Source organism: Triturus cristatus, chromosome 1_1 (genome assembly GCF_964204655.1).
Source record: "Triturus cristatus chromosome 1_1, aTriCri1.1, whole genome shotgun sequence".
NCBI lineage: Eukaryota > Metazoa > Chordata > Amphibia > Caudata > Salamandridae > Triturus > Triturus cristatus.
The window spans coordinates 106,561,384-106,577,590 of NC_140579.1; the positions used below are offsets into that span (position 1 = coordinate 106,561,384).

At 44.0% G+C, this 16,207-nt stretch overlaps 1 protein-coding gene across 4 annotated transcripts in view; it reads right to left on the reverse strand.

Annotated features, from left to right (window-relative positions):
* Positions 1-463: 463 nt before the first annotated feature.
* Positions 464-16,207, reverse strand: part of EFTUD2 (elongation factor Tu GTP binding domain containing 2) — a 208,733-nt gene continuing 192,989 nt past the window's right edge. For all 4 annotated transcript variants that reach the window (XM_085609831.1, XM_085609851.1, XM_085609863.1 and 1 more), the window contains exons 21-28: positions 8,278-8,364; positions 7,981-8,107; positions 7,663-7,750; positions 7,171-7,289; positions 6,270-6,364; positions 3,596-3,749; positions 2,870-2,977; positions 464-1,227 (exon numbers count right to left, since the gene is read on the reverse strand). In XM_085609831.1, coding sequence (XP_085465957.1) covers positions 1,132-1,227; positions 2,870-2,977; positions 3,596-3,749; positions 6,270-6,364; positions 7,171-7,289; positions 7,663-7,750; positions 7,981-8,107; positions 8,278-8,364 — 874 coding nt within the window. In that variant the 3' untranslated portion in view covers positions 464-1,131. The remainder of the gene's footprint in view (positions 1,228-2,869; positions 2,978-3,595; positions 3,750-6,269; positions 6,365-7,170; positions 7,290-7,662; positions 7,751-7,980; positions 8,108-8,277; positions 8,365-16,207) is intronic.

Consider the following 16,207-nt stretch of genomic DNA (forward strand, 5'->3'; position numbering starts at 1 on the left):
AACCCATGGTTTGCAATTCAGGGAGCTATTTCTCTCACATACTTTGGGGTATAGAGTTCCCACGGCTCTGGCAATAGCCCAATATTGGCCTGAGGCTTCCCTTGATAAACTACAACTGGACTTCCATTCCCTTTCCCCTTCTTTGCTCAGAGACTGTTCTGCCATTATCCCAAACCAGAGCAGCAAGTCTCTGTGCTGTACCAGAACTAGGGCTGTTCACAAACCTAGATTATAAAATCTACTCTGTAGCTCTCTGTGCTGTAGTCGAACACAGACAATACCACCACCCCAAAACATACAGTGTGCTGCCAGCGTTTAATCCCTGATCAACACCTAACATTATTTGGACAGTACTACAAGCAGCCTTATTTATGACAATAAATTGAAGAACAAAAGACCTATGGCAGGCAGCAAAGAAGAATGAAGGACTGGCACAATGTAAAGCCAATGCACTTTCAAGCACTTTTCTGAAAAACTAAGTCCAGTTTTTATTGTCATCAAAAACAGGCATACTGCTGAAGGGATAAAAATTGATTTCTTAATACATTGACAGACGAAAAACAGTGTTTGAAGAGGGTAGCTGTAACGAGAAAACAGTTTTGGAGGTCTTTGTTTAATCACTTATACACCTTACTGCCTTTACAGTCAACACGCAACCAACTCACTCTGGGAATTTCTTGCAGTTAGTGTAGGAGGTGCATGGTATTTGCAGACGCAGGTTACCGAGCCAAGTGACTTACACCAGAAAGTCTTTCCACTACATTTGTGTCCACACAATCTTTGGATCCTCAGAAGGTGGAACACTGCAAATAATCCACAAGCTGTTGGAGGACTCGGTGTCCCTTACAGAACCAGGGCTGACTGGGCTTTTCCAAGGCAAAACACAAACATAAGGAATCGATGCAGATGGCTGCATAATTTGGGAATGTTGCCCAGTGACCCTCTGGGAGGTCAATAGGGTGCTGTACGATTAGTAATCACCCACCAAATGCAATGTGTGGATGGTCGTCATCCTCTGTGGTGGTTTCTGGCAGAGAAGTACACCATTGCATGGCAGTCCATCCACTGCACCCAGGCGCAAAGATAAAAGGTAAAACACCAAAGTCCAAATGTCCCCTGAAGTCCACTCCTTCACATCGGGTAATTTAAGACCACGTCCTGTTTGGCCAACTCCAACAACATAGGGTCGTCGAAAAACTTGCTGATACTGACATCTTCGCTCAGACCCTATGGAATAAACAGGTCAATATAAGTAAAAGTTTTCACATTGTCAGACCTCACCCGTCTAACGAGCGAATTCTTTTAAGTGCCTAGATACTGAGTGGGTAGGGCTGGAGAAAGCAATGGTTTCCCCTTTTGACAAATATAGGGGAGGCACATTTATCCAAAGGGGCATTTCTTCTTGGGCAACCAAATAATGCTTGCCAATAAGGACCAGGGGAACTGACACCTGCCCCTATGCCCTGTTTTCTGCTGCGAACAGGGCACGGAGGCAGCTTTTACCTGTTCCAGTCCTTCCTGGCACACAAAATGATGCAGGCCAAGGAGAACTGGGGCAACTGCCATGGCATCCCGTTTGGGATATGTTACTCTAGTACTTTCATATGAGTGACAGCAAGGTTATTTGCAAAAATGATAACGGGAGTAGGAGGCCTCAGGCTGGTTACTCAGTGCCATGAGTAGAATTGTGACCAAGACACTAGCGCAGATGTCACCTTTCCTAGGCTTTTTGGCATTCAAAACAGTTCAGCCAAAGAGAGCCAGTGCAGGTATGGAGTAGTATAAAGAGGATAGATGGAAAACTTAATTAAGAGTGTATGACGGCTATTCCCCAATATGAAAAGAAAGCTTACAAGCCATGGCAACCCTTCAATTTTTCTATTTATTAATTTTATTTTTATCTGAAAATGTACGCAATAAGCATTAAAAGCATATAAGTAAAAATATCAGTGTCTAAAGGTGGTGTGCGTGATTGCGCAAAAAAATAGGAAAGAAAAAAATAATCTCAAAATAAATAAGTAAAAAAATAAAAAAATAATGGCATACATATATTCAGAGATTGATTTAACAGCCCTGGCCTTGACCTGGATGTGCACAAGCAAAATGCTGTCCCTCATAGTGAAAAGCAATGGCTAAGGTGGGCTGACCCATTCCTGTGGCTGTGCTGGGCAGAAGCAAAATGTGAATGGCAACTCGGAAATAGAATAAGATGAAGAAGGCTGAACTAAAGGCCATATATACATATTGATTATGGTTTTTTTTATTAACAGAACACATGAGGCTGGCACAAACCTAAAACCATCTGTAGGCCAGACCTACACAAGTATTGTAAAGCCAGTAGGTCCGGTTTGAACATGCTAAGGCACGCAGCATTCACACATTAGAGCAAGATGCATGGAAGAGAGCGTGCGTGATCAGACAAAGAGGGCTAGGAATGTGGAATAGTCCCTCGGGGAGTTCTGTGTGAGCACTAGACTGAAGGTGGAAGTATACACCCAAACACCCAGCTGTACTAGGTTAAGGGGGGTTACTTCCATAGGTTGAGCCAAGACCTGACTGAAAGTTTCAAGCCAATAGCTGAAAGAGGATGGTCAAAGAAAGCAAACGGTTGAATGAGGTGAACCCAAAGACCATTATGTATACTGTAAGCAATAGGTCAGCTGCAAAATAAAAACCTAGGCCTAAAGAGGAGGAGGATAATGATGATCACAGAAACAAGTAACTGATATTTGTGCGTAAAAACTAACCCTTAAGACAAAACTACCAAAATAAAAGGCGCTCACTACATTGAATATGAACTTTTCATAACACCATTCATTTGCAATTTGAGATAATTGTGAGCAGACAAAATAGTGCCAATGTTTATTACCTTCCTCCGTCTGGTTTTGATCATGAACTCCCTGGCCAGATGGGGGGCAGGTTGAGGCTCCAGGGGGCGGATTATGATGCTTTTATCCAAGGGGTCACCAGGCACAATCTAGAAATAAAAGGATAAAAGAGGTGACTGGTGAACTGGTCACTGGCACAGTTATACAGGAAACGCACAGGGTCTGCTCAAACAGTAACAATGGAGGGGGGAAGAGACTGATGCTGCAGGCATCAGCACAAACTGTTATAAGTGTTGTCATTAGCAAAGAGGCAGCAAAGGCTGGGGAGAGTACTATGGCTTCTATAGAAGATGGGAGCTAAACACACACACAATCACCAAGTACAGAGCGCGTGGCCATGACCGAAGTGAAGACGATCGCCTTGCTTGCATATAGTAGGCCAGGGCGGTGGCTATACATCCAGATAGCGGGGTTACCATTATAAGTAATGAGACTGGGGTCACTAGCTCAGCTATAGAGGGAGGTGCCACACATACAATTGTGCAACCAATTTGCACAAATGGACACAAAAGCTGCCAAAGATTGTGGCACATGTAGAGAGTAAAGGTGCAGGAAGTGGAGGTGTGGTAGTACTGATAAAGATGTCAGATGGTGCCACAATGGCTCAGTGTAGGTGATGCCACATACATTAGAGGAAGGCTACCCACTTATGTCTCTATAACAGGACAAACATACTAGAGAGTAGGACTAGTTAAGTCCAGACTTACCTGCCAGTGGTGGAAGACTGACAATGAGAATGCCTGTCCCTGAGTGTGGGTTCTCAGGTCGGTTTCAAATCCAAAAGAGTCAATGGCCGGGATGAAGGCTTTAATAGTATAAAGAGGAGAGCCTGGTATTGGTGCATCCTGAGTCACATGACCCCTGAAGAAGTAACAAAGACAATTAAAAATGCCTTGAGCAATAAGTGCAGATCTAGAGCACCAGGCACACACAGAAGAAATAAGGAAATGAAAACAGAAAAGGGGGATTCTGCATGAGAGGAGGAATGTGAGAACAAGAAGTCACAAGATAGACAAGACTTTCCCTGAAACCATATCAACGGCTAAACAGAGTCATGGTTGTACAGAAATTGCAATCGGATATGGGTAATTCAATATACTGCCTCCGCGGTTTCATTCAATCTCGAACAGTTTTGAGTCATACACTTTAAACCCACTCTTCTCTTTAACAAAACCTGTGACTGGCTACAGTCCTTTGCTGTGTGCGTGATTTTAGAATTAAATGTTCAGCACTGAAATTGCAAACGCTCTATGAAGTTTTGGCACCACAGAACATACGGTCTCACAAGCAGAACTGCAGTTTATTGCATAAAACAGCTGCTCCTTTCCCAACTATCGAGCAGTGCCTGCTGGCAAGTCTGGAGGCAACCCCAGATGTCCCACTGTATGATTGGTGAATGTGAGTAGAATGTTGTCCCCATTGTTTCTATACATTACGTTGGGGTAGTTGTTCACGGCGGAGTTAGCTTGGAAGCGCAACCTCGGCAGAGCACCAAACCCCTGCCTGAGTAGGACTGTGCATGCTCAAGTGCTTGAAGTGAAATAAAGACACCAACAGCGCATCATAGAAGACGTGTCTGTGGTTGCTGCTCAAGAGACTGAAATTGCTGACTGAGTTTAAAAAAGGCGAGCTTTTAGCAAGGTTCCAAACTGTGCCTCGGTGACGTGATACAGTGAGAAATCCTGTCCCAGAATGCGGGACCATTGAAAAAGGACGTCAGCTGAATGCAATCATCACCTAGGAAATAAGGGCATAGGTTAGTTTGCAAATGCTTAGAACCTAGTGCACCAATGCATAGAAAAGTTCAAACAAGCCAAATGTTTTGGCATCTAGACACAGGTCCGCTTTTGTTTTTTTGCAGTCCTTGGACTAGTAGCAGTTTCAAATTCTTGTCTTTATCTGGAAGAAATTCACCATAGAGGCAACTAGAACACAACATGAAGGCTAACAGTGCTACAGTTATCAGTTCTTTTTTATGGGGGGGGAAGCTGGGAATTGAAACATGTTCTTCACTGTGGCCCCAGTGATACACTTTCTCCAAGATCACCTCCAGGTTTTTATCTACGTGTGTAAGGGTAACTGATTAGCGAGAGAAAGGAACGAAATGAGATAGTCAGCTAGGGCCAGGTGATATCCTGTCTCGAACACAATGAACTCAATCTTTTCTGCATGCAGCATGCAGCTTGTGCCAGTCATCTTACATCCCTGTGCACCATGTAATAGACATTTAAGTAAGAAGGGCTTTACTTGGAGTTTGACTGGCCGGGTATTCGACCAAAACTAGCGGAGCGCTATGTGCTCCACGCTTGCTGGTCCCCTGCTCTATTCAGAGTCCGATGATCTGCTCGGTTTCCAATGGTGGCGCCTACACCGTTGGCCTGACTGACACTGGGCCGTTAATCAATGGACATCAGATGATCATTAAGGGCAGATATGCCAACAGGAATGCTTTTCCTGTTTGGGACCTCTACACGAAATCGGATTAATGGCCCTGGGGAAAAACTCCTGGTGCTCCACATCCACGAATTGTTTTTCGACAACAAACTCCCTTTTGAAAAACAAAACATTTTGAAGTGCGGGAGCACTGAACTTGCCACCTGCACAGCAAAGCTTCAGTCCCTTCAACAAAGCCGCGGTGGTGGTGCTCTACTTAAGGAGCAGCGATCTCTGCCTGTCTGGCACAGTTCTATAAACATGGGGGGCTTTGCTGCTCCATGGGAGTGGAGTGCATTCCTTATGGGAACTCACCATGGAGTTTCAGTAATAAACATACAAAATATAGAGTAACTACGGATAGTGACCCCCATCAACGGATGAAGGCCATTGGTGGAAAGGAGATCATTCCATCTGGACTATTAATTTCAGGTGTGTAAGGAAAGAACCATAATCTTTGCTGATACCTACAACTTCAGAAATCACCTGTGAGCACTCAGATTGAGGCGGTCTTTTATATCAACGGTATGGGAGATACTAAGGAGCAACGCATCACAATATTCTCTTAATTTACTGTGCCCAGATGCTTGAAGGGCGGCTTCAATGTTTGAAAGAGTTAAACATGTGTTTAGAAACTGCAAGTTAACCATCTTGTTAAGTTAACCTCCCAATAACCAGAAACATAGGTCTTAAGCTCTCAAGCTAGCAAGTTCCTTCGTGTCCATGTTAGACGTCTTTAGTAATAAAAGGGAGACAGAAAGAAGTCTGGAGGTGGAATGGAGAGGTCAAGAGTACATAGCAAGAATGAGGCACAGAAAAAAGGAGATAGCGCCCAGTGAGCAAAAGATACACGTAGAGCAAAGCTCGAGAGACGAGGAAGTCAACTGGTGCTCATAGAAATAAATATTGCCGTTAAAATCACGGTGATAGTACTAACGGGCATCCTACCTGCGTCTGGCTAGAACAGTGTAAACAGCAGATACACAATCAGCAGGCGCCTGCACCTCCACAAAGTAGTATGGCTCCATCAGACGTGGGGTGGCCTACGTCATAGAAAAAACACATAACGCATAGTGAGTCTGCTGCAACAAGAAGCCAATCCAGCCTCATCTATGCTATATGCATCACCTCTGCCTCATAAAGGGAGCCCTGTTCACAAGGAATCTAGTAAAATGTAAGCTGCATAGGGTTCACTAATTCCCACAAACCAGTTCAGATTACCTGCCCCTTCATCTGCTACAAAACAGAACTATAGAACCAAAAAGTATTATAAAGGTGCAAGGAACACATGGGACAAAATTATAAGGAGCTTTTGTGGAAAGAAATGTGGAACATGCATGAGCATAGTAAAAAGGGTTCTACAGCTATCAGGTTACTGTGTCACACGTTACTTTTGCCGATTCCTTATTAAGAATCACCCCAGTGGCAGAACTTGTCATTTGTCTTTAGAAAACTGTCTGCGCGTGTTCCTTATATTGAAGGTCCCTTTTTTTCATAATGCACTCACACATTTGACTTCTCCCTGCTTGGACATTACAAAGATTCACTAAGACACACTTTACCACAAATATTTGAGGGTTGGATAATAGTAATTTATTCTGTCGTCTAATATGTCATCATATTTCTAAGTCTCGCCATAGATTTTGAGGAAAACCATGTAAATACAACTGCTTCTGGGAGGCCTCAGAATACTGCTGTGTTGATGAACTGTAGATCAGAGCGCACACACAGGAGGTGCAGGGGTACTGCCACCACCAGCATACAGAGGGGGGGCTGGTCTGCTGGCCAATGACTGTAGGCAGGGCTCTTTAGAAGGGAAGGGTTTACAGAAGGTATGCTCAGTCCTTACCATGAGGAAGGCAGAGTAGACGACTCTTCGGGCGGTAGGAATGATCTGCCCTCCTCCACGGTGCAGGGGCTCCTGGGCAATGACCGCATCAAGGATCTTAAACTTCACATTACGAATCACTGTGGAGGAACAGAGGATTCTTTTAGTGCTGAAAGGTTCATCTCCACATACTGCACACACACAAAAGTTGCCTCCAACAACTGCTTTAAAACAGGGAGATTGCTCAACGAGTCACAGGAATGCATGATTAAAACAGAAGCTGTGGCTGTATATATATGACTGTTGAGCATCTGCTTCTAAAGTCAAGAATTAGGCAGGATGTTCGGTCAATATTCTTGGCATCAGTTAAGCTAAAAAGGGGGGTGAAGTGCATTTTTAGGATGTTGGCAGATGTTTCAATAAGCTCGTGACTTTCAAAGATCTTGTACTTGAGAATCCAATGTGGTTCTTACTGGCAGGCTCTAGATTGAAATAGCGAGGAACTTTACTTACACTCGTCACACAGGGGACCTTCCCTGGTTCCCCACTGGAAGCCTTGAACAATGCTGTCTTTCACCGAACCCAGCAATGCCTTGTCCACCTGAGAAAAAAACACACATAAGGGTAGTAAACCATGATCGCACTAGAATCACAGACTACAGAAAACTACCAACGCAGATAGAGAAAATTAAAGAGAAAGAAGCAGAAGAGAAACATTATGAATGAGATACAACCTCTAAGCCTAAAATCAGAAGACGTGTAAAAATAAATCTTATGGGGGAAACTGAGAAACAGGACAGGCAGAAGACTCTTCTTGAGAGGTGACTCTACCTCAGATGGCAGTGTGTCATCTACCAAAATGTTTGGCCCAGTGGCATCAGGTCCAAAGGCCCAGATAGATCGGGCAGCCAGCAAATCCCAGTCATACTTTGTTTGGAAGAACTCACCCAACTTCTTTCTAAGGAGATACGAAGATAATAATTAAACATTATCACCATTGATATCCTCACAGGTTTTGCGTTTCATTGTCAATGTCACACTAACAGTTACTCCTGCAAAGAACCATGTCACTAGCCCCTCAACTGCATCCTTTTCCCATCATCATGCTGGTGCTCATATCAGACATACCTGTTCCATGTAATCTGCACAACTTCGTTCTCAATGTCTTCAGCCAGCCCCTTCTCCAGGGGCTCTGCAATCATTGTTATCTTGTTTCTAGATATCAAAAGACACAAACTTAGACTCTTAAGAGACATCACACAGAAAAACTGTTCAAAAGAGACATCAGAAGAGGCACAATGCTCATAAAAAGCACGAAAAATGCTTATTATCGTCGAGCTGGCAGAAGGCTGTGGATTAAAGAAGGAAAAATACAACAGGCCTGGCTCAGGTCAAGAACACTTCGGCAAAGCGTCATGGGGCTCCGAACTGTGAAAGACTGAAGGAAGGTCCCTCGTTCGGACTGAGGAAACTCGTCTCCTCCATCCCCAGGTTCCTTTTAAAATGGAACTGAGAAAGGACGCGATATTCACACGTGAGATTAGAAAAGCAGGTACGGTGTTTAAAATAAAAATAAAAAGAGCCTAAACCTTATAAGCTAAGGAGTAACAGAAGTACACCGATCATTTAAGGCTGATGGGTATAAGGTTTTGGTTCAATTAGGTGTATATACCGAGGCAGCTGCTTTAAAGGGTGATATTGATATAAAATGTGAGCCAGTGAAGGATGCTTAGAGCCAATTCACAGAATCCTTTCAGGAGACACTTGCTAAGTGTTGGACAGTTTTACATAAAACACATTTGCTCACTCCAGATATCAGTGATCTACTGTACGGCTTTGCTGACCAGGTACTTGATGGAAAATGCTACTTACTTTGAAAGCATCTATTCGTAGCTTGTGATGCTAATGATTCACATCTAGTGTTGGGCTTGGACGTTTGCAAGTTGTTTTGTTCGAAGTCGTCTATGGAATCACAAGATACACTGGGACTCTTGGAGTCAATTGTGTATGGCTCCAACTGCATGTTACATTGCTTTCGCGCAGAGGGTGAGAGTATTATGGAGTATCAATGAGAGAAATGCAGTAAGCAAGAGATGCATGCTTCTGGGGAGGAGGGCAGGCACGGGCATCTACAGCACCACAATCCTACAAATGAATATTAACAAAGTCAGCAGCATTTTCCATTCGTAGCATGTGAGGCTGTAGACTGTGAAGCAAAGCTCTCCAGAAGTTGGGCTAACATGTGGATGATGCCTAAAATAAGGTCCTTAACACAATCTCAGCCACCATGGCCAGTTGATGGGCGAAGATGTCCACACAGTAGTGCTTGGGAAAGGTATGTGGTGTTCACTACACGGCTGCCTGACAAATATCTGCTTGATATTATGCGGACTAGGCAAAACAAACATTACATTCATAACACTATTAAAAAGCACAACTGTCTATCTTGAAAGTAATACAAAACACAAGCTACTAAAAATACTTTGATAACAGGTTAAATGAATAAAAACAAATACAAATAGTCCAGTACTTCCAAGGTAATATACAGTTTATGCTACTCATCCAATCAATACTACGTAACACATCGCCTGTCAATTTTGAACAAGGATCAGCAATAACAAAGTTCCATAAGGAAACCTATCTAGATAGGAGCTTAGTGGATAAACATTTTATGTTATTGCATTTCTGCACTAGGATAATCAGTTCCTGTACTCGACGGATACAAATTTCTCTATAAACAGGGAGCAAAATCTTTCTCAATTTCAATTCAATTTTATTTCATTTTGATATGGAACTCCAACGGAGGTCCACAAAAGTACACCAATAGAGTAAAAGTACTTTATATACAATACAGAGTTCTTCAAAAGTACACCAATAGATTAAAAAAGACATACTTTATATACAATACAGAGTATTTCAAAAGTACACCAATAGATTAAAAAAATACATACTTTATATACAATACAGAGTTCTTCAAAAGTACACCAATAGATTAAAAAATACATACTTTATGTACAATACAAAATTCTTCAATATCCAACCATCAGATATTACAACATACAAAATAGACTTAAAAATTACCTAATAAATAACCAAGAATGTTTTAAAAAATTGATATATCCTAAAGCAAACCATTTCATTTGGTGGGCACAAAACAAATGCGCAGGCCTCCTGAGCAGAATGGATTTTAAATCTGATAAATGATGCTCTTAAAAACATAAGCCTGGCCCTTTGCAGTTCCAGGCACACAAATCGCACATGATTAAGATCTTGAATTTGTAAAGGGCACATTTCACTAATTCTCTCCTCTTTTGGTATTTTGCCCCATATACCAGTAACTTCTATTAGGGGCAACAAGTTAGTTCCCAGTAGGAGTATCAGCCTTCTAATCCCGTGAGGAAGGTTCCAGGTTAAATAAAGCTGTGGTCTATTCCCCAAAGCGCTCCCACAGACCACTTCATTACGGGACTTGGACTGACTTAAAGCAATGTCTCTAACCATGCTAATAGAGGTCGCGGACTTCTTCATAAACAGCTTCAGTGCAAACTTTAACATAGGGGAATCAACATTTAAGCTAAGCCCAAATAGATTATTTGCTTGTGCAAAGGACCTAAAGAACGTTGATTGTTCTTTCAGTTTATCAAAGATTTCTATTCCCAAGGCAGCCCTAAGAGTGCCCTCATCCCCCCAATAGAGGGAGTTACCCCACATCAGGACCGCTGCCACGGATAAAATATATGAAGAGACTAGACCAAATTCCAGATGTAGTACATGTGGGGCAGCCAAAGACATTACGCTACAAATTTGGTGTAGGATTTGGCCTTCAGCCTTATCGAAAGAGAGCCAGTGATTCATATCCAGTACTTCAGCAGCATATGTTAATGAAGAGGGGATTTTAACCTTAAATACTGATAGAACATGACTGAAGTGGCGTCTCGCACAAGTTTTATGAAATCTGTTTGAATCTCCAGCCTGGGAAACAGCCTTACTAACACAAAGTTTAATATGCTCGATATCTCGTCCACTTTTTGAAAAAATCTTCCTCAAATACAAGTACGAATCAACTAGCTCCAGTTCTTCGAACCCCAACGTCCACTTATACCCTCTCTTTATTCTTAGCCCTTTCTTGCGGAAAACCAAGATTTTGCTTTTAGCAACATTAATTTTCAAAAAGTGTCTTCTGCATATTTAGTCAGTGCATCTAGACGACGTTGCAGACCAAAGGCCGTTAGATCAAAAATTGCCATGTCATCCGCGTATAATAAAGAACCAACAGACATTGTACCAATACTGGGGGCATCCCCCCTGACTGAGTTCAAAGCGCCGGGGAGATCAGATATATACAAAGAAAACAAAAGAGGGGCCAGCAGGCAGCCCTGCTTAAGCCCATTATATGTTTTGATCTTACATGATAACCCGAGCGAACCTCCCATAAGAACTTGGCACCAGGTGTCTGTATGCAATTCTATGAAGAGACCCAAAAGGTGGTGTGGTATACCAAGATGATAGAGCTTTGGAGATGGGGTTTCCTTTATGAGGTGGGGAGACAGCTAAAAACAGTTGCTTTGTCTTTCTAAAAGCTTTAGTCCTGTCAATATAATAAAGTAAAGCTCTTTTGACGTCCAACGTGTTAGGAGCCCTCTCTGCTACTGAATCTGGGTTTTGGAAAAACGCAGGTAACTCCACAGATTGATTAAGATGGAAAGCAGAGATTACTTTGAGAAGGAATTTTGGATTTGTTCTAAGAACCACCTTGTTACGATGTATTTGTAAGAATGGCTCTTGTATGGTTAAAGCCTGGATCTCACTTACCCTCCTGAGAGAAGTGATTGTGACAAGGAAAGCTACATTCCATGTAAGGAACTGCAATTCACATTTGTGTAAAGGCTCAAATGGGGGATCTAGTAAGTACAATGTTGAGATTCCACACAGGAGAGGGTGGCAGTCTGGGAGGAATTATCATTTTAAGGCCCTCCATAAAGGCTTTGATAGCGGGTACTCTAAACAATGTCATATGTTGTCTGTTTTGCAGGTAGGCGGCAAGGGCAGCTAGATGTAATCTTATGGAGGAGTATGCTATATTACATCTTTGTAGATGCAGCAAATAGCAAATGATATTCTGAATGGAAGCATCTAGCGGGTCAATTTTGTTGTTGCAGTAAATGACGAATCGTTTCCATTTGGCTGCATAGCAAGCTCTAGTAGTAGGGCGTCTGGCTTCTTTGATAATGTTCATACAGTCTGGTGGGAGGTTAAGGTAACCGAACTCTAGGACTTCAGGAGCCAGATTGCTAAAGTCAGTTGTGCTGGATCTGGGTGCCTTATCTCTCCATGGTTCTGCGTTAGCAGTTCTGGGGAGAGACGTAGTTTGTGGTGTGTGTGAGAAAGTGGCTCTGTATATACTGTTCCTTAATAGGTACAGGGTGTACAGAGTCCACAGACCCCAAGGGTTTAACAGAGGTCAAAGTTAGATATAACCTTACTCTCCAAAGTGGTAGCCTGGTCGAGCAGTAAGGCAGTATCAGAGGACGTGTAAAGCATTTGTTGTACACACTCAGTCAGCAAATAGTTCCACACACTCAATAACTGAACTCTAGGCCAATGGTTTGTATAAAAAAAATATATGCTTGTTTTATTTTAGAACCAACACTTGGAATTAAAATATACTTTCTCGACAGGAGATGTTTCATAAAAATACTTTTGTATATGTGTGAGAAAGTGGGTTTCTGTTGCAGTAACCCCCCCTTTTTTTTTGCCTAATAGCTGATGCACTTTTCCTTGTTGTGCCCTGGGCTCCTGCCAATCAGGTGCCCAGGGCCTATGTTCCTTCCTTAAAACACACAAACTCCCAATTGGCAAACCCTGGCCACATGTCAGCCCCTGGTAAATGGTACCCTAGGTACCCAGGGCCTTGTGACCAGGGAAGGCCTCTAAGGGCTGCAGCACTCATTGTGCCACCCTTAGAGGCCCTGTACCCTTACACACACACACTGCCTTTGCAGGCTGAGTGTCTGGGTGCAGGACAAAACAAAGAGTCGACATGGCACACATCTCTGTGTGCCATTCCCATCACCTACACTGCCAAGGCATATGTCAGCCACCCCTCTGGCTGGGTGCCTTATGCCTATGGTGTGGGCACAGGAGCAGGAGCCCTGTGCCCCTACAGTACCCAGGTCCATTCCTGGGCACTGTAAGTACAGTGCTGCCTTTTACAAGTACATGGTGCTGAGAGCTCGTCAAACACGAACTCCACAGCACCATAATGGCAACACTAAAGACTGGGAAGTTTGGTATCAAACTTCTCAGCACATTAAACCCACACTGATGCCAGTGTGGGATTTAATGTACTAAGCACCCCAGAGGGCATCTTAGAGATGCCCCCTTACAGCTAACCTACAATCCACGTCTGCTCTGAGGCTGCCCAGGCTGCCACACAGCAGACACGTTGCTGGACCCCTGGGTGGGAGAGCCCCTGCTCTCCCGGGCCTGCAACAATGCACATCCTGGGTGAGGTGAGAAATCTCCTCCCCCAGGATGAGCAAAGGGAAGCTTCAAAGGCATGCCGCCAGTTGGAGTTTCCCCAGGCCACTGCAACCCCCCACTCTGGCAGGAAGCTTGGCCGGAAACCCCATACAAGGACAGGGGATGTGCCAGCCTGCCCACCCCACCCCTCAGGTGGGGGAGGCGAGGTGAAGCACATCTCCGGGCTCTCGCCATCTTGAAGATGGGAGGCCCTACCCTATCAGGATTAGGCTACTGCCCCCCTCCCACAGGAGAGAGGCAGGATAGGGGGTGTACCCACCCCAGGACAAGGACCCATTGGTCCCTGGCCTTCACCTACCTGTAACGCCCCTAAATCTAGTATTTAGGGGCCCCCTGAACCTTCCTTCCGGAGATTCCAGATAGAAAACTACAAGAAGAACAAGGACCTGCCCTGCAGCTGCTAAAAAGAGAAGAAGACACCAACTGCTTTGGCCCCAGCCCTACCGGCCTGTCGACTCTCGAACCTGCACCAGCGCGGCATCTCTCGTGGCCAGCAACCTCACCAACCCCGGAGGACCTGGCTACCTTTTAGCTCTAAGCCCCTGGGACTCCCACGAGTAGAGGCTCTACTCAAGAAACCTATTTGCTATCCCTGGCACCAGCCCGGGACCGCGGACCCAACACACTCTGCACCAGCCAAGCCTGGCCAGTGCCGGAGTGGACAAAGACCCTGAGGACGACCCCACGGCGACTGTGACCCAGAGTCCGGCACCCAAGGACCCCCCTCGACATCCCGGAAGAAGCCTGCAGCCTCAGAACCAAGTGCCACCCCAGCCGCGATCAACCAGAGGGTAAGATTCCCGACGTCAAAAGGCACCCCTGCACCCGGCGCCCTGCGGCCCCCTGTGCCCAATCCCGGGGTACTCACCTAACCTACAACTACCCAACTTACCTCTCGAAGTGGTGGTGGCACCTGAAACATCCTCGTCCCCGAGCCTGCAGCCTTTTTCCAAACCGGAACATTCCCATTGATTTCCATTGAGCGCCCGAAGGCTCAAAAGCACCCTGCACCCAGCCGCCCGAGTGGCCCTGGCAGTGCCCTCTCTACACTAACCTACTTCCCCACTTGCCCTGAGTAAGTGACCAGGAGCCCAGCTCCCACAGCCGCGTGGCTTGCCAGACAGCAGCCACCAACCAAGGCCCCCCTATCCCTCATAGGATAACATTGGGCCTAACTCTCTCTGCACCCGGCCGTCCTGAAACCGCTGAGGGTGAACCAACTGTACCTACCCGACACTGGGGGACCCCTGAGTCTATGCCCGGAATTTCAACTCTGCCAGTCGGGTACTTACCCTTAAACCGCTAACTTCATTTTCCTCATAGGGTAACATTGACTGGCTTTTTCTTGAAAAATCTTCTAAGTGTGAACTTTTCAAAACTGCAAATATTCACTAAAAATCAGCCAAGTGACAAAAACGAATTTACTCACCTGCTCTTAGGTGAGCTCCCAGTGCTGGACCTTGGTGCCCAGCCCTGACTCTGAAAAGTGTCCACAACTGTACTTACCTCTAACTCATTTTTCTTCCATAGGAAACCATTGTCTGCTTTTCTGTGAAATTTCTTCTAAGTGTCTATTTTTGCAAAATTGAAATATTCTTTTAAAATCGTACCATTTCTGCAAACGAAATTACTTACCTGTTTCTGATAAGGACCCCAGTCCTGGGTCTAGGTACCCAGTCCTGGATTACTAAAGTAACAATAAAGTACTCTACCTGCAATTTGAATTTCTTGCCATAGAGATCCATTGAATGTTTTCTTTGAAATATTTTCTAAGTGCTAACTTTTGAAATAGCTAAATATTATTTAAAAATCATTACAGTTATTAAGTCGACTTTCATCACTTGATTCTGAGTACTGACCCAGAGCTGGATCTAGGAGCCAGACCTGGAATTTCAAAAATAATCTGAAAAGTAATTTATTACAAGATAACCTGAATTTACCATTGAGCTCAATGCATTGTTATGTTTAGGAAATAGGATTGTTTATTGCAACCAACTGTGACTGTTTACAAAAATCCATTGCTTATTGCAAAAGTATTTATATTCAATCTCTCATTCTGAGAAAAGTATATTTTTATTCCCTTTGTGGTTCTAAAAATAAAACAAGCATATATTTTATATATATAAACCATTGGCCTAGAGTTCAGTTATTGAGTGTGTGAAACCATTTGCTGACTGAGTGTGTACAATAAATGCTTTACACTGTCCTCAGGTACTGCCTTACTGCTCGACCAAGCTACCACTTTTGAGAGTAAGGTCATACCTAACTTTGACCTCTATCAGCCTCTGGGGGACTGTGGACTCTGTACACCCTGTACCCATTAGGGAACAGTATATACAGAGCCACTTTCTCACAATATGCAATAGACTTTTTAGTAAACAGTTACAAATAGTTGCAGTAGGCAACTCTATTTCTAAACACAATACATTGAGCTCAATTCTAAATTCAAATTATATGCAACAGATTACTTTTTAGATTACTTTTGTAATTCCAGGCTTGGATCCTAGATCCAGTC